At 36.8% G+C, this 19,179-nt stretch overlaps 4 protein-coding genes across 4 annotated transcripts; 3 read left to right on the forward strand and 1 right to left on the reverse strand.

Annotated features, from left to right (window-relative positions):
• Positions 1-52: 52 nt before the first annotated feature.
• LOC145230000 (uncharacterized) lies at positions 53-3,332 on the forward strand. Its single transcript, XM_080095350.1, has 5 exons — positions 53-260; positions 409-544; positions 794-947; positions 1,018-1,127; positions 1,309-3,332. The coding sequence occupies exons 1-5, from the start codon at positions 238-240 to the stop codon at positions 2,860-2,862; spliced, it is 1,977 nt and encodes a 658-aa protein (XP_079951476.1). The 5' UTR covers positions 53-237; the 3' UTR covers positions 2,863-3,332.
• A 487-nt stretch (positions 3,333-3,819) lies between these two features.
• On the forward strand, positions 3,820-6,118 carry LOC145230001 (uncharacterized). Its single transcript, XM_080095351.1, has 5 exons — positions 3,820-4,164; positions 4,245-4,383; positions 4,628-4,781; positions 4,959-5,035; positions 5,294-6,118. Exons 1-5 carry the CDS (start codon positions 4,142-4,144, stop codon positions 5,645-5,647), a joined length of 747 nt encoding a protein of 248 aa, XP_079951477.1. The 5' UTR covers positions 3,820-4,141; the 3' UTR covers positions 5,648-6,118.
• Positions 6,119-13,976: 7,858 nt separating this feature from the next.
• Positions 13,977-16,835, forward strand: LOC145229451 (uncharacterized). The gene is made up of 2 exons (XM_080094793.1): positions 13,977-14,543; positions 15,844-16,835. Exons 1-2 carry the CDS (start codon positions 13,995-13,997, stop codon positions 16,021-16,023), a joined length of 729 nt encoding a protein of 242 aa, XP_079950919.1. The 5' UTR covers positions 13,977-13,994; the 3' UTR covers positions 16,024-16,835.
• Positions 16,836-16,868: 33 nt separating this feature from the next.
• On the reverse strand, positions 16,869-19,089 carry LOC145229450 (putative protein-lysine deacylase ABHD14B). The gene is made up of 3 exons (XM_080094792.1): positions 18,815-19,089; positions 18,610-18,749; positions 16,869-17,931 (listed from the first exon to the last, which is right to left on the reverse strand). Exons 1-3 carry the CDS (start codon positions 18,886-18,888, stop codon positions 17,204-17,206), a joined length of 942 nt encoding a protein of 313 aa, XP_079950918.1. The 5' UTR covers positions 18,889-19,089; the 3' UTR covers positions 16,869-17,203.
• Positions 19,090-19,179: the final 90 nt, after the last annotated feature.

The following is a 19,179-nucleotide window of genomic DNA, read 5'->3' on the forward strand; positions in this document are numbered from 1 at the left end:
CTTCACTTTAATCTAAAACACGTATCCAGAATTAAATGCTACAAGTTTTACTAGTTTAGACACCGATTATATTTTTATTCTGACTACAGCAATAACTTGGTCATCACGGTTCCCTTGACCTCTGAACTTAAATGTTTAGGCGTTCTCAAACAATTGTTCCTGTTTGTGTTAAATCAGTGAAAAGAATTGACTTCATCCTTTCACAGTTATTTATTGGTCAATTCTGTGTCCTTGAAAATGTCAACCCCTACATCAAAAAGGTAGGCTGATATTGTCCATTTAATTAATTTATTAGCTTTTAAGAACTTATGATAGTTGTTCCACTGAATAGCTTTGCAAATAATAGCAAGTGGTAGAAGTCACTTGCTTGCTAAAACGCTGAACGAACGGTAGAAATATTGTGTTTAGATCAAAGGAGTTCCAGTATCGACTGGACGATGTACTTGAACAACAATTACATGGTAAAATAAGAAGGGATGTCTTAAAAAAAGTTGACCCAACTTCTATGTTACAACATATGCACTGTGTTAATGAAACCACCAAGGTAACTCTTAAATTTTCATTCGCTTATATCCAAACTTACAGGGGTATGTGTTTTTTTCAGATGAAAATGTTTACAACATATATGTTGAAACAATTTTAATACCATGTTTGATTTGTTTATAAACAGCTGAAAAAATAATGTTTGTATAAATACAGGGTTTAATTTGTGGTACTCGCAAAAGCCACATTTGAAAATTAGGAAACAAATAACTTTGTGATATTGATGTAAAACTTTGATATATATTTAAAGCAAAGAATCGAGCAAACAGATAAAAATGATGGTCAACAGCGTGCAGTTGGAAAATTTCTTGGTGAAGTTAAGAGGTTTAGTGGCTGGGGTGCCCAATTTCTAGATGGTTTGTATTACACTGGACACAAGGATTTAGCAATGAGCATATACCCTCGTATGTTGTGATGTTTATACAGGCCCTTTTAAAGAATAAAATATAAAGCTTTACCCTTCTTTGAAAACAGAATATGTTGCTCCTTATCCTGATCCAGAACCATTATCGTTTCACAATGAACAGCGCCCTCCTTATCCACCTCCACCACCACCACCACCATATTCACCATCATACTACTCAGTAAGCCACCTCTACACCTGTCTTTATTTTGCAGTCTATTAAAAATGTTTAACTATGTCATTTGCAAGAGTATTACAATCCCAAAACTTCAATTTTTTTCTGCAACATAGTTTTCTTACAAACAATTCCATTCTAGTCATCATAGGTTTATTAACATTTTAATGTGGATTTTGTATTTCAGCCCTATGATGGTCAAGAAAATGATGAAACACATCCAAAATCAGCACTCAGTTCTGTTTTGTCCAGTTTTGCTGAGGAAAACATAATACAAGACCAAGACCAAGCTTTGCAGAAATTTGCAGTTGGAAGTAATGCAACTGAATGGTCGCTGGCAAACAATGCTAGCTCAAGCGTTCAGGACAATGCCCACAACACTTATGCAAGAGCTGAACCAGTGAGTTGTGGTGCACAAACGGTGACAAATTTAAGGAGTCAGTATCCATGGAGTTATGCCCCTAATATACCAATCCAAGAAATGCCATCAACATCATTTAATGAAATCACACAAGAAGATAGCGTTGTTAAAATCAAGAAGCAGACTGAATTTGATGAAGGAACTCAAAAGTTTAAGCAAAAGTCGGAAGAGATGTCTTCCAGGATGAATAAAACAACACACAATGGTTCTGAATCATATGACAGAAATGATCTCAAATTATCAAAGTACAGTCTCAAATTATCAAAGTATGGTGAACAGCAAATTCCATCTTTTACTTCCGAAGCCGTACAGATGTCTGTTGAATATAAACCAGCAAGCAGCCCAAGACATGTTGCTCCCAGCAGCAGCAACGATCTTTTTACAAGTGGTCCAGAACATTTAAAAAGAACTAAACACCAGGGTAATTCCAACTTTGCTGACTTTGAAAGTCAAACAGTCCCTAAAGTCCCAGCTGACTCTGGCTATGAAGGATCTTCAGGGCTAATATCAACCAACTCTGATTTATCAGTTAATCGAAGCCTTGAAAATTCCAAGTCCGCAGGTAATACGGAACCTCAAAGTGGTGAAAAAATAATTATCAATACAAGCACCGAAAACCTGAACCTCATATCTCCAGTTTCTCAAACAGGGTCTGAGTCATGTAATTATTCTGAGAACTCTTTGGAAAATGGAAAGGTGAAGACATTAATATCTAAGGAACAAAGTGGTGTCAGCCTCAGTTTTCCAACAGCTTCATTGCCCTTTGAAAATGATCAGGATTTATGCCCAGTATCTAATTATGAAGATGCCATTGTAAACAGATCTGATGTTACCATCCATAATGTAAACCTAAGGTCAAACATTCAAGCTTCTGTTGAAAACCGAAATAATTCAATAACAACTGAATGCCAAGTGAAATCTGCTGATGAAGCAAGGAACCAAAATGATATTTTCCAAAATCCTACAAGCTCTTCAGGTTCATCCCAGGTAAGCAATGGTGTCAAGTCTTCTGAAATAAATGGTACAACGCCACCAGCAACAGAAAACCAACATAATGTAACTCAGTTAGAAAACAGACAGAAAGAACCATCAAAAATAGACCAATCTGAGAATGATATTCCTCCCCATGACGAAAGCTTGTCTAATGGTCAAATATTATTTCTAAATCATGACAATGATCCAGCCAGCCAGACTAATGAACAAAATAACACTGAAGGTGAGAATCAAGTCAATGGACAAGACCCAACTACTGAGTGGTTGGTATTAAGATTGTTAAAAAACTTGCGATTTTTTATAACCTTAGAAGATGGTAGTGTGTAGACTAGGCATGGTAAATAGCTAACAAATATCAATTTGTTTATGTACAGTATACGAATTTATTATAGAGAACCAGCATTAGATAATTGTGTTAGAAAATGTTTTTACATAAAAAATTCAAGTGGTGTAGTAATGTTTTATTTTATATTAGCAATTTATTATACTGCTTGTTGTTTACATTTAGGTTGGATGTTAAATAACAATTTTATCTCTGAGGTACAAACAATTTTGTTTTGTTGCAATATGTGTTTATCGCTTGTCTTTTCATTTATGTCGCTTCATTTGTGCTCCAAAATTTCTGCATTTTTGTTATGCATCGTAAGTTTCACTTATTAAGTCCTTTTGTTTTGTGCACTTACTTAAGGGATGCTACATTTGTACGTTTTTACACTTCGTAAATGTTTTTTCCAAAGCTTGGCTTTACATTGAAGTGATAAATTTATTATGCTGTAAAAGTGTGCAATACATGCCCAGGAGAGGTGTTCCTTTGTTTGTTTATGACATAATATAATTGTTTAGCATCAAATATTACTTTGGCAACCGTTGATTTTCACATAAGAATTAGTAGGTGTATGGCCAACAAATGGTTTAGTGAAAAAAACATGGCTTAGTTGAAATTTTGTTTTGATTAACAAGATGGTCAAGTGCCTAGCGTAACAGCCCTGTGTTTGAGAGGTTGTGGATTTTAATCCCATTTTGGACACTTGATTTCCTGAGAAAGAAAAATTTCCCGAGAAAGAAAGGATCATTGCTGCAACCTAGTTAAAGCAGACGGATTAATTAAATGAAGTCACCAACACACTACAAATAATAATAATTTAAAATGCATTTTGTTGTTGTTGTTTTTTTCAATACGAAACTACAAACACAAAATGGAAACATTCCACAAATCAAACGTTATTTTCTGATTTCATAGTATACCACACCTATTTTTATTTCAAAAATATAGCCCGCAGTTTATTCGACCAAAACTGTTCTAGTTAAGTTTGGAGCGCGTTTTGAGAACCACTCCATGGCACTGACTTAAAAACAACCACTGCATAAATTCTATACTTTGGTGAAAGAAGCCGATATTTTAGCGATTGATGATTTCTATGTGTGTCGGGAACATGTAACACAACAGGGAAATCCCACAAGTAGAAAACAAGTTCCGCTTGTAAACTGAAAAGTGAACTTTGATGTCTGTTGGTTCCTCATTGTTTCAGCAGTGTCAAAATCCAATTAATATTGGTGGTTCAACTGCGCCAGTTCTGCTATATTTTACTGAAACCAGCTAGAAAAAATGCCTGTCCCTACATCACAAAGGTAAATCACTTGATAAACTAAGTGCAAAATAAACAAAAAAGTTGGACATATAATGTAATGTTTTTGTATTGTGTGTCAAGATCAAGAAGTTTTATAGAGCAGTTGGATACTACACTTGCCGAAAAAATTAAGAAGGGTGAAGTAAAGAGAAAACTGATGAAGAAAATTGATGCTATCGATATTATGGAACACATGGACTGTTTTAGTGGAAGAACAAAGGTATAAATATTTCACCTTTTGACGTTGGGAACTGTTTAATTTGTTTAAAGGGTGTACATTTTATTTTATTACAATGCAATTTTGAATACTGCTGAAAAAATCACTTTGTATTTTCACAACAATGAAAAATATGTTAAGGAGTGAACAGAAGTTAAATATGGGGAGTTTACAAAACTTAGACTGTTCATTTTTCTGTTTGCTCAATGTCTTTTCAACTAACAAATGAATAACCAAAAATTTTAAGCAAGAAATAGAGCAAACACAAAACAGAGTGGGACAAGAACGTGCGGCTGCAAAATTTGTTGAAGAGGTAAAACGATTTGATAGTTGGAGTGTTCAATTTCTGGATGCTTTGTATTTCACTGGACATGAGGACTTGGCAAAGGAAATTTACCATGGTGCGTGTTGAAAATTAGGTATATTTAGATGGGATTGTTAAAAAGCTTTCAGTCTGTTATTATAAGCAACTGTCTCCATCTCTCGTACTGGGTCCCTGGTGACTCCTCATTATATAAAATACTACACACAGTTTATATTTGGAAAGTATGATTTTTTAAAATCAAGTTTGCTAACAGACTACATTCCACCTGAATCATTGCAAGAGTTACCACCACGTGATTTACAACCAGCTGACTCGCCGCCACCTTATGCAGTAAGTTGGTTGTCAATATCTTTGCCCAGGTTAAAGTTGTCCAAGTTTATTTTATGTATGTTTCTTCTGTATTTGTTAGAACAATCTGGCTATTAGAAGATAATGAATCCACTATAAAATTAATGTTTTTAAACTTGAGATTTTCTGTTTCTTTACATTAAAAGGTTGATCCTGCCAAATGTTAATGTTTAGTATTAATACTTTGTACTAAATTTAATGGGTTTGAATTGATGTAACTGTTTTATACCAATTTATTAGCTGGATGATCCTCTAAAAACTCATCAAACAGTTCCCAAAACCAATGGTTCTGTTCAAGTTTACCGAAGTATACAAGACCAACAAAATGCATTTCAAAAAGTGCAATCACCAACAGCAGCACATAATGAAATCACACAAGAAAGTAATGCATCGGGCATGGAACAGTCCGAAAATATCCATTTACAACTGCCATTGAAAGACATGAAGCATAAGATGGAAAAACTTTCAATCAATGCCAGTATACCCTTCTCTACTGCTCAGTTTAGCAATGAAGTTTCTCAGAGAGAATCTTCTTTGTACAAAACTGATGATGTTAAAATATCAACAGAGAGTCATCCTGATTCACAGCAGTAAATGGAGAATGAAACAGCAGGTAGCACAAGCATGGATGTTGTTTATACTGAAGAATCATCTGCTTTTGATATTACTTTAACCAATAGTAGAAATTGAAGTACAAACAATCATAGTTTCAAAATTGACCAATATATTTCTGTTTCTTCTGAAATCTCTGTTTCTTCTGAGGTCTTTTTCTTCAAATAAACAAGCTTCAAGATCTCTTTTGTGGCATTCTTTTTGATAACTTAACATTTACCTTGAACAAAAAGAAGTGTTTTTTTTGTTTAAATGTTTCATTGTTTTGTTTGCATTTGTACTTGCCATGTTTTTTCAAATTTGATTAGCAGATTTTATAGTCATTTTATGGCACTTTTCATTGGAAAATCTCTTATCCCATTGTACATATTTCTCTCAAGTTAAAGTTCCAATGTAAACTTTTCCCTGCGCATTTACTTCATATGTAACTGATAATAAATAATGTGTAATTGATGCTTGGTTGTTTGTAGAAGTTATGAAACAACTTTCCAAATTTCACACTCCTAAAGCATAGTTGTTAAGCATAAACACAACAAACCTGGCTAAATTCAATTTTGTAAGCCGTGTACTAAAAATGTGGCTAATCAAAATGTCCAGTGGCGCTATTTCACACAAGATGAGAAGCGTCATTGGACTGGAACTTGTATCTGGCGTTTCTGAGTAAGGCAACGCCGAGATCAATTGGCAAGCAAGGTTTGTTTGTTGCATTTTTTCCCTCCGTGGTACGCCTGAATTCGTTGTGATCAAAAAATCTTGGCCTAGGCTGGTTTAGAACCACCAACATAGCGAACAAAAGGCGACACTATTTGTAGCAAGACGTGGTCGAAACAACTGTACAATTATTAAACAACTATCCATATGCCAAATGCATTTCTTAGCAGAAGTTCGCTTGGTAAAAAAAACATAGCATCCAAAACGCATACTTTGTCGGCTTGGTAAAAACATAACACAAATACAATAAAACAATCACCACAACGGACGTCGATACGCAACGTTAAAACGGTATGGAGCGTAAAATATAGTCTAGTTGTTTTGGGGAAAAAATTAATAGATCGTATCAAAAACGAGCTGCAGCAAGGTTTTACGAGGTGTCGTGTGACTGTGGCTCACCAGAGAGTAAGTTATTGCTAAATTCTATAAATGATTGATTTTCAAATAGGATTTATCTTAATCGTAAACATTTGCAGTCAAATAAGGGCCTTGGCGTATTTATAGGAGGGTTTTAAATCAAGTTCAATGGCGACGCAAAGGTCTTTTGATGGGAGTCCCAACGAACTTCCACTACAACTAAATCAATCAATGTTGAAAAGCATCCCTTGCCGCAATCTACGGAAAGAAAATAGTTTACTCCCATTTTCGAACAAAAGTTCTGATTATAACCCCAACAGCTTAACGTAAATAATTTATATTTGCAAATTTCCGCCGGTTTTTTCAACTACCCCAATTAAGTGCCTAATATTCAACAACGTGACTGTCAATTAAAAAAAAACGATTTTGTTTACACATGTTGGATCTTAAGCATCAAAGCATTTTATCTCAGGCATTTTAGAAATTTTGGTCTCTTTTCTATGACATAGGTTTCCACCCAGGAGAAAATCTAATTAAAAGAAACTTAGGAGAAAATTTTATCATCCAAATACACAATGGGTAAACAAACAAAAAAAAAAAAACAACTAATAACGTAGGCTACAACTTTATTTTTTAAATAGTTATGTTGCTTTGGTGGCCTCTACATTGTGGTGATTCAGGTCATTTGATACAGGCCCACAAAAATCAGCTTTTGTGCAGTTAGAACAAATTGTTTAAATTGAAAAAAAACATTTCTGTGTCTCCTAAAGAAAATGCAATAAAGGTACAAATAGGGCCATTAATTTATTGTTGTTTTTTGCTACATGATAAAAACCAGAACTTTTTTGTTATGAAGACATTTCATAACGTTTCTTGCTACGGCATGTCAATGATTAATTGTTTGCTATCGAATAAGAGTTTCGTTACACAGTAAATTATGTAACATGACAACGGCTTAATATTAGGATCATAACAGAAGCAAAACATTAAGTACATCAAATAAGTTTAGCAAATACAGGCAAAAACTGACGACAAAAACCCGAGCAAATTTCCTATTCCTTGAACAGCTTAGCGTACGAAAACTGACCAACTTTGTAAGGTGGTTTTCAGGCGCCTGTCGCTGTACAAATAATGACGGGGTCTATTCCATGGGTTAAATATTTGCGAGCGACGAGCACTGGAGTCGTGCCCGATACCACGTAAAGCATACTGCTACATTGTACCTGCTTTCAGTTTGTCAGCAGGAGGCAGAATGCATCACGTAAAGGGGCGTGTTGGTTTTGTGCAATGGGGTGCTTGCCGAGCTTATATATTTATAGACGCACTCGAGTGTGTATGGTTCGTTAAGTTTTAATTGGACTCTGTGCACGAATTTTATCAGTCGTACTCTTTATGTAAGCTGTAAATTTCAGGTTCAATTGCATAATACAGAAACATTTAGGTCGAGTGATCAAAATTAGGTGTAAACTGCAGACCCAAGATAACAACAAGTTTTCGTTGCAAAGTTTTTGTTGTTATTTTGTGCCATTATAAAACGATGTAAAATTTCGATGCATCACGTAGCCGTAGTAAAACAACAATTGTGTGGCAAACGTTATCAGTCCCGAGCCACTGCTTGTAAACTTAACCTAATCAAGAGTCAACATCAAGAACCGAAGTATATTCCTTCTCTCAAAGAAATAGATCTTTTCCTTACAGTGACACTGCCAAACACAGTAAACTTCGATTAAAACGGATTCGGTTAATCCGGATCTTCTTCTAATTTGGACAAAACTTGAGGTACAAATGATTTGTAATGTGCTAAGGCTTCAACCAATCTACATCGGGTAAGCCGGATCTTTGCCTAATCCGGAGTGAGTTTAAGTCGTGTAAGTTTATGGATGTGACTCTTTCCGTGTTTCAATGATAGTTATTACCTTTTTTTGGAATCGCCCTTGTTTCTGTCAATGGCAGGAAAAATTGTGCCACTTTTAAACAGAATGTCATCTAATACATCTGATAAATTGTTCATACGAAATCCATGTACTGCCAAACGATGTAAACCTTTTTAAAAAAATGTAACATGGGCCTATTTGAATATTACAACACAGTGATCTAAATTAAATGTTACTTGAATGAAGTCGTTGGCTAATGTGAGTATCGACAATGCGAGTTTTCGGTTGGTATGACGTTTTTTGCTTGGTATGACGTATTACATTTTCAAACACTGCTGTGGTACGGGATATAAATGTTGGCGCCAAAGGGATTTTCCTAATCACATTGCGCACACACTTTCGGTTCCACACGACCGCGTAAAATTATTCCAGTACGCTTGTTACGTCACAAATCACGTTTTACAGGTTGAGAAAAGCGCACAATCATTGTTGCTCTTTCTGTTTGGGTGTGTTATGTCTGTTTACCCTCAGAAAAGCAAATATTGGCTGTCAGTACGAAGCATGTTACGAACTTACGTAACTTTGTGGTGACGGTGGCAGCGAAACAGGCAAAACACGTCCGATTAAAACTGTTGCTTATATCTCAGTTTAGGCGCTGTGTAGTAAGTCATGTTTAGTGCTGCGTAGTGGGACACGACCTTTTATAAAGCAAATAGAAGGTAAACGTGTTTACAGATTTGGAAGGTACAACAACAAGACTGCGCTGTGTTAGAAACATTTTTAACCATGGAGCATGTGAATGGAGTGTTTTGTGGTTTCTTGTGACTGTTAGCAGTATGGTGCCTTAAATAGGGTTGGTTACTTTTTCGGAGTTTTCCTAATACTTTTTCTACTTTTTTCAAGTTTGTAATCTTAAATGTATGGCTTGCCGACTAATATCCAGGTATATCGGAGCTGTAACTGGTTGTTCAAGTACAAAAACAGTGTCTTAGAAAGTCAATCAAAGGCGTAATAAGGTTGTAAGTGACAGTTAAAAGTTGAAATATACGTATGCCGAATACATGTGGATACAGTTAATGCATTTTTGTTGGAAATATATCATCAGTTACCAGATGTTTTCAAATTCGACCCAATGTACCAAATAAATTGGTAAATTTTAGACTGTAGTGAAAAGATTGTTGTTTTATCCGCTAAGGTTGTATCGGTGTGAAAGTGTTTGAAACAGTGCTTGGCACAGAAAACCGAGATCCCAAATTCACTGGAGACAACAGGTTCTTAATTTGGGTGCAAAGTTAATTTAAATATAAGGAGGCGTAAGTTACGACATAGATCTTGAGGGGTAAAAATGATGTATCCTATATGGTATTTTTTCAGTGCTAAGCTACAGCGACGTACTGTTAACATGGACTTATTGTGATGGTTTTGTTGTCGAATATGTTGGTTAGAAAATATGCGGGTAAATTTAATCTCAAAAAGCAGTCTCTGGTTAATAATCTCTGCGAAATCAAGTACTAATCGTGACAGAAATACATTTCTTATTTAACTTGCGGCTTTTGAGATATATGCCTTGGAAACAATATACTATGACCTTCAGGCATGACATGGTAAAAAAAATAATTAACGACAAAGTCATAAACTGCATTTTACATGGTGGTAATTATGTTTGGTCTGTGACAAATCTCTCTTAAATTCTATTATGTTCGTTTTATTGCCTATATTCCCGATGTGTTTTTGTCCGGGCGAAATACAACCGAGGGTGACTGTAGGATGAAACGACTTTTGCTACCTGTAGGGCAGTGGTTCTCAAACTTTTTTGTGTTGCGACGCCTCTGGAAAAGTTTTCTGGACTTGCGACGCACCAGCAAATAAAGGTTAATGAGGAAACTTATTATTAAAGTTGTGTTTATTGATACAACAACAAAACACAAAACGGAACTATTCTGGGACGCCCTTGGAAAATTGAAACGACGCACCAGGGCGTCGCGACGCACAGTTCGAGAACTATTGCTGTAGGCTATAAGGTTTATCGAGAACATTTCATTGGTTTTGCCCAAAAAAATAGTTTTTTTAAAACACATATTTTCTTTTTCAATATCGTATTGAGTTCTATGTGACCAGTGTACATAAATCGTTGACTTTTTGTTTTTTAGGATGTTATCAACCTCATTTTGAGCACAACAACTCGTTGATTCGTTCTACGAAACCAAATACTGTTTGCGTTGCTGGGAAACGCACTTGTGAATATAAGGTCTTTGGCCAACCCTCTAACTGTACTTTTTTTTGAAACAACTTACTGTGATCATGGATTTAACAACAGACACGGAAAGTGTTTCTAACTTCTCTCAAACAATGGAGTCTACAACTGCATTTCCTCCTACAACCTACCTTCAAACCACGCCAGTTCCAATAACAGACACTACGGGTTTTCCTAACACAACCTCAAGTATAAGTTCTGCTGGCTGCAACTCTTATAGCGATTGCGGCACCTTGTGGTGGGAGATCGTGGGACCAATCTTCGGGTTCCTCTGCCTTTTCATCCTCTTCGTAGCCTCCTGCAAATGCTTCATGGAGCTTTGCAGGAAGTGTTGCAACAGACGAGGTCAGCGCACAAACACGCCACCTAGCAACAGGAGGCACAGAAGAAGAGGAGCGCGCTCCGGAAGAGTATCAAATCAAGTGGAAGACGGACACACAAATGAGGATTACGTGACAGGAGAAGAAGATCTTCCTCCAGATTATTTTTCAGCTAATATCAGAGACGGATCGGTGATCTTTCGCGTGGCAACGATCGACGATGACCTTCAAAATGGCGGATCGAGGAGCCATGCGTCCAGTATCAGCGAAAAACTACCAACCTATGATGACATTATGCAGGCCAAGCAGAAGGAAGCGCTGGAGTCGGCAAACAAAACTGTTTTTGTGATCGAAAATGAACACGTAGCTAGCCCGGATGAAGAGGAAAGGCCCGCCACGTCACAAGACTTAAATGAAAACGAACGCGGGATCAGTAGATCTTCGTCAAGTGACTCTATCGAACCTCCAGCTTACAGCTAAAAACTTTGACATCGCGACGAGTTCGTATAATCTATTTTAGCTGTTTTTTCTCCCTGGCAGGCTTTCTTTTGTGGCGCCGAACGCACTATATAAGGCGTCGGCTATGGCAGGCGATGTCACAAAAGTTTAACGTCCATTTCGGTGAAAACAGTCGCCCCGAAGCAAAGTGATGGTGCTTTTCGGTGATTTTACGCTTGAGTTCCTCTTCGAACTTGTGGTGTGACCCTGGAATGACTTTGCAAATTTTCTGATTTCCAAACCTATTTCGTGCTTTTATGATGTAGCACATGACTATATGTCGCCACCCGATTCTATTTGACAGTGAGTATTATTTTTTATGACCAAGACTTTGAAGGATTAAATTGCTTCATACTGTACTGCGTTGACATGGCAACCAATAACAACATTTATCATTGTTTCTGTTTGAACAATCTTTTCCCTCATGCCTTGTACGTTTTTGTTGCGTCATTGACGACCACATTGCTTCCATTGAACTTCTGTTACGTTTTTTCTGTTCCATATATGCACTTGTAGTGAAATATTTTTGAAAGTTTTTTCGTTTTAACTGCTTTATATTTTGTTTGAATAATTACACTTTTTTAACAATGTTGTTTTCGCTTTGGATAAAAATACATAGTTCCATGAGCTTACAAGCGTGACGTTACGATTTGTTAAGATCGTGAAGGGGTTAATAGACACACTTTTTTTAAAATATTCAATATTCATGCAGTCTATGCGACAAAAAGAGTAACCTTAGGGAACAAACTATAGACCGTGCGTGGGCAAGATAGGCGAGAACTAGAAGCTTTTATATCCGATTTTGGTATCGTCTCCGAACTTAAGTGTATGTTCATTTTATTTTTTTCAAATAATGCGGTTTAGTCTTTCAGAAATAAATATTGCATAAAAAGGTATACTCATAATTAAGGCTTTAAGACCTGTTTTGCTCACCGCCCGCATCTCCCGAAGCACTACATGGGAAAAGGACTTAATCTTATTTTTGGGCAATTTTAGACCCACGTGTAAAAAACTATAAGCTGGGAAACGTATATTGAGGGGAATTTCAGAATGCTAGCAGAAAGAGTTGATATTTAATAAAAAGTCACGTCTTATATCTTCGTTAAAATCTTTGAGCTGACTGCATGAGCTACAACAATGTACCCTAAACCCACGTTTTGGTGTTTTTGACCTACTAACGTCAATTTTAAATAAATAAATATAGGATAGGTTTCTTTTCATAGCCCATCCATGATCCACATATCACACAGATCGGATTGGATGCCTCGACACAGTGCGCCGTGAGAAATTTCCAAGCGTGCTGCAAAAAATTCGCAATTTTTAAGTTCAAATGCAACCTTACCAACCACCACAGTTGTAAATTAACATTGTTTTAGCAACTTTTGTTATGTTGGTTAGTAAAGTGTGCAGTGGAAATAACATTGCAGTTCCTCAATGCACCGCATGCTTGAAAAGTTTGAAAATAAATGACATGAAGATGATGCTATAGCATGAAATTCGAGCATCAAAAACCAGCCGAGTCGAAGGTGTCCTTATTCAAGCGTAAACAAAGTCACGTGACACGTATGTTTTTGATTGTCCTTCAGAGGGATCACATTTCGCTGCGAACAAAACAACACGAATGAACTTTTCTACAGGGTATGTCGTCAGGAAATTATCACATTTGGCAATGTATGAAAGGAACTACGCGAACCAAGGTGTGTGTGATACAGATGTTTTATTAAATTGTCGAAAATGAGAATTGAATCTACAGAATAGCGTAAAGCATGATCCAAAAGGTTCATGTGTCCAGGCCATATGAATAAAATGTCGATTTATTCTTGTAATTATATAAGCCTAGTTGGTTCGGAGAATACTATACGCTCTGCTATTCAAAAAAATTATTACTTCTACTTTGTTTGAAAGAATCGAAAAATAGTTTTGTGACGAGCATATGAAAATGTCTCCATAAATAACAATAACGCCATTCTTTTAATTGTGAAAAGGTTTGAGTATGAACACAGGAAAAAGTTCAAATAGGCTGTATCTCTAATAGGCTATATCTGCAAAAATACAGAGAAACTTTCAAATAGTCAAAAGTGGTCGATAATATAGTTGAATTAGGTCAATTTGGTCAAACAAATGACATCGCCGAAATCCAAAATAGTAGCTTGAAATTTGCATGTTGTAGTCACTACTACAATGTAGTGTGTGGAGTGTAGACTGTAAGACTGAGAAACAGCGCTTTATACAAGTTTATAGTAAGCGATACTTTATGCTTCACAATTACAGGAACGGCTAGTTGATGGTTTCAGAATGTAGCACTGATCTTGGACATGGGAAATTTTTTCAGCAAACGTGGCACACACTCCCGGCGACGGGCAAGGACCTTCGACAATTTCCGTGATCGAATGAACGCTCAGGCGGTAGCTGAACCATTTTGTCCAGAAGTGGAAACTGAATGCGAGGGGTTCGCCAATCTTGGCCACGAAAGTCCACTAACTGCTATGTTCTCTATGTTAAGCCAATCGCCTGTACCGCCAACAACGCGAAATCAACTAACTTTTCAGCCCGACAGTGTTATTTTTCGTACCCCCCAGTCGGAGACACAATACCAAGTTGGTCATGAGTTCAGAGACTTTGAACAGCATTCTGATGAAGACTTTAGCGATTTACTCCCTATAGATTTTGACATGGACATGTTCAATACAAACGAAAGCGAAGAATCAAGTGACAGTTCGTTTCGTTGGGGTTTGTCTGTTTCCAGCATAGACTCCGACGCCCTGTTTCAGGCAGAGCTTTCTGATTCGGACAGCACAACATCCGAAGAAGATGTCGAAATTGCACAAACGCAGCAACTTGAGCTAAGTTACAATGAATCTAAGGTAAAATTATGTGCCTATTGCCTATGATTTGGTTTGTTGTAAAGTTGTAATATCATCCTGTTTTTTTATCGCGTAGTATCATCATATTTTCACAATATAGCTATTAGGCCTACTTTGCAATGTATTCGGACCCTAGGACTCAAACTATATTTTTGTGCTATATGTAAATTGGCCTACTTGTCGTTACAATGCTGTGAAAAAGCACGACGATATTACCGCGGTATCATGCATATTATTTGCCTTTAGGTTGCTGGACAACATCAAGTTTCACAACTTTGCACAAAGCAAAGCCTTTAGGGACGGTTAGGCAAGACAATACCTTTGCAGATAACGGTTTTATTCACGAATTTTACACGCGTCTAGAACTCTAGATTTTACCGGCTTCCTTTTGCCATAACTTTTAGGCGAACAACCATGAAACCACAACTTGGCTCCTTTTTTCCGGTACCTCGGGTGTTTCGCTTATTGTGTCTTCGCATTTTGTAAGAGGCTCAATAATTGGTGAACAAAGCAAGCAGAAACGGACAAACGGTGTTGTTAAAGTGCGGAAGAAGGCAAGCAAAGGCTCACGATTAATGTACGCATCAAACTACCTCTGTTTTGCACCGACTTAAACAACGTTTCGGCTCTAGACTAGGCCATAGAAAAATCGTACAATCAACCTGCTTGAACAGCATCAAAAAGCCAACGAATACAGAGCAATTAAGAAACGCGTTTGTAGGGGACCAAGCGCAGCGATAATGCAAAATATGATTTTAGAAACGTGTTTGCTTCTTTTTGCCGTGTTTTCTGTTGTTCTGAAACCGGTTGCCACCTGCAAAAACAGGCCACGGAAATCCGAAATGCTTCGAACGAGATTAATTCAACAATGTTCGACTTTTGACTGGAAAGCTCACGAAATTCACAACAAACAACATCCAACAGGGTTTCCTTTCCTGTTGAACGCCACCCTCTTTCCCTGACACGGGTGGTTAGCTTTTAGGTCCCAACTTGACTGGTTCCACCAATGTTGCATGCCCCTAAGAACATTTGGGAAAACTTAAACAGAAAGCACAGCCCCATGACTATGTCTGTCAAAGTTGCAACCAAATCCATGTTTCATTGCAGAAATACATAAGTGAGCTTTACGAAAACAACAAAACATACATACTGATAAAGGTGGCAAATATTTGTGTATGTTTTCCCCCACAAACTAATCTAAAAAACACAATCAGATTAACAAGTACATAATGAAGTAGGCTTGTAGCATTTGGTTAAACACTAACTAAAAATCCCACCTTAAAAGTGCATTTGGTTTTAGGAAACCCCAGGCTGCAGCAGTTCCCAAAGCAGCAAAGAATGTGACATATGTCTTGACAAGAAAAAGAACACTGCCTTTAATCCCTGTGGACATGGAGCTTGTGGCAAGTGTGCAGTACAACTGAGAGTTTGTCACATATGCAGAAAGCCAATCCAGTCAAAACTGAAACTGTATCTATAAGATGTCTCAAATGGTAAATGAGGAAAAACACTTCCAACAAAGGAGATTTTCATTAACCCTTTTTTTGTTGATCAAAGTGAATGATGATAAAAAAAAACTGCCCGAAAAATTCTACTAAAAAAATCAAACTTTAAAAAACAGAAAAGATGTTCAGGTAAAGAATTTTGTGTTGTTTCAACTTGTTTGGACAGGAAAATAGCAACAAACAACATTTCCTCCACCTATACAATAACCACAAGTACAATAACTAAAGCAGATTATTGTGTGTGTTTTTGCAGTGCCATGTACAGCATTAGCAAAACATAGACCATGGCAACTGTTTTGTGCAAATGATCACATGTGTATAATGCAGTGGTTCCCAACCTTCCATGGACCGTGGCCCCCTAAAAGTGTCATTTTTGCCTCGTGGCCCCCTTCATGTAACCTTGTAAGTCCTGTGGCCCCCTTTATGTAACCTTGTAAGTCCTGTGGCCCCCTTAAAATGTAAATGGCAAACACATGTGGAAATTGGATACTAATATCGGCTTTAAACGCAGGTCGAATAGAGTAAATAAGGGCCCGCATTCGTAAAAGGCCTCAATATAGACAAATAGTATGCAAAATAGTTGATTAAATTAGGGAATTTTTAGTGGGTGTTTCTGGTAAATCTACACCTGTGCCCCCCCTGAACACAGCTCGTGGCCCCCCTGGGGGGCCATGGGCCCTGGTTGGGAACCACTGGTATAATGGTTGGATGAACATATTTTAATTTTTTGGTATTGTGTTTTTACTTTGCCAACGTTTTTGTGTTGACTTATCAAATTGTAGTAATATGCCTGTCTGTATGGTAGTATGACACCTTTAGGTAATTTCGTATTACACAGTTTAGCAATATATTTGTGCATTCAAAAATGTACAAAACAATGAAGGACAAACAGGTAAATACAAAACCATCTAAATATCTTCATAGCATTTAGGCAAAACTATACATCTTTTTGTGAGAAATATAAACATTGAACCATAATAGGCATTCAGTACCTAAAGGCACCAAGGAAAATACAGCTACAGTTTTGTGCACAATAAATGGGCTTCAATTTGTGTTACCACACTCTGTTATACAGGACAGCATGATTTGTGTACACACTACAAAGAATGATATAATATATCACATAACAGTAAAGAAGCAGAAATGCTATGCTCCTTATTTAATGCTTTTAAGGAACTTCAACAACTCATTATGAAACAGTTCTGGATTATCTAGATAGCAAGGGTGCTTTGCCTTTTCTATAACCAAAGATGAACTGTTGGGGATCTTAGAGAGAATTTCATTTTTTTGTGGAGCTCCAGGGTCCAATGAGCCTGAGACAATAAATGTCGGAACAGATATTTTGCTAAAATCTGCATCTGGAGCCGGTATCACTGGTGCAACTGGAACAAATCCACCCATTTTTTCTCCATATTTAAATAAATAAGGAATGGAAAAACTACCACTCATAGAGGGGCTGACTATCACAGGTTTATCTAAGGCAAGCTCAGTAATAAGATGGTCCAAAAAGTCTGCATTATTAACTTCTGTTTTTCCTTTTACAGATTTTCCATATCCAGGTAAGTCAACTGCTATAACATTATACCCTTGTTTTGCTAAGAACTGAATTGTTCCTAGGTCTTGCCATGTTTTTGAATTAAATGCAGCTCCATGCAACAATAGAACAGGTATCTTGGTCACCACAACCTTGTCATTAGACTTTCCGTGAGAAATTAAGATCTTGATTTTATTTCCATCTACAGGAATGACATCTTCATCAATTTGATTATCTTTGAACAGATTTTGGGGTTCAATTTTACTGACAATGCCTGAGCGATCTTTCTCAAAATTGACAACAGCTGAATCTTGGTCATCATTAATCTGCTTTGCTTGATGAAAGAAATCTGAAAATGCAAATGTGTACATTGGATTTTTTCCACTTTGCAAGCAAAAACACTTTTATTAGATAGAGCTGAAACAATTGCATTATAAAAAAATTAAGGGTGCATCTAAAATATACAGGATAGCTTGGATCACTTGGATCGCTTGGTGCATTATTAAAACAGCTTGGTGCACCATTAGAACACTTGGCGCACTTTATGATCACTTGGTGCACCTTTATATCGCTTGGTCCACATTTATATCGCTTGGTTCATCCTTTTATCGCTTGTTGCACCTTTATTTCGCATTGTACGCATTAACATCACTTGGTGCACATTTATACGATTTAGCGTACCTTTATATGGCTAGGTAAAGGTGCACTAAGCGATAAAAGGGTGAACCAAGCAATATAAATGTGCACCAAAGTATGTTAAGATGCACTAAGTGATATAACGGTGCAACTAAGGATATAAAGGTGCACCAAGTGATATAAAGGTACACCAAGCTGTGTTAATAATGCACCAAGCGATCCTGTATATTTTAAATGCACCGAAAAATTAACACTTTTCGCATGCAAAAGGATTGATAAATTTTTTAACCATAAATAAAGTGCAGTAATTACTTGTTTTAGTACATGGTGTTTAAAAAAGCAAATGCTTTCATTAGGAGTCCACACATCAAGGTATTGGCAATACACTTACCATCATTTTTAATTGTTTTATCTGGAAAGAATGAAATCAGAAGAAACAAACTTGCAACAAATAAGACAGCAACTCCGACAATAGCCTTTCTACTCAGCATCATTTTAGCAGGTTTTGGTTTTCTTTCCAACATTTTACACCTGCAAGCAAAATTTAGTAGGTACGAGCGTAAGGGACACTTACAAAAATGTATGTAACAACTTACAAATGCTGAGGTAAATAGTCCGTACGATTGTTAAATGTACAATTACTACTATTCATGCTACGCCAATTCCACATATATATCCCACAAGTTGCAGTTTACAGAATGACGCAACGTCGTTATCTATGATCATTGATTGCGGTATATTAACACACATCTGATTCAAACACTGCATGCACGGCTGCACGCTGCACGACAGTTGTACAGAACAGTTACAGGAAGCTCTCACAATTAGTAATTGTTCGACTGAAACTAAATACAATGGTCCAGGTCATATATCCCATTCTTTTTTCACCACAAAGGTATTTCAAAAAACTATTACATTTTATAAAAGGCTAGTACTTTTGGATAAAAATACAGGTTTCAAC

This window comes from Phallusia mammillata, chromosome 5 (genome assembly GCF_965637545.1).
Source record: "Phallusia mammillata chromosome 5, kaPhaMamm4.hap1.1, whole genome shotgun sequence".
Taxonomy (NCBI): Eukaryota; Metazoa; Chordata; class Ascidiacea; order Phlebobranchia; family Ascidiidae; genus Phallusia; species Phallusia mammillata.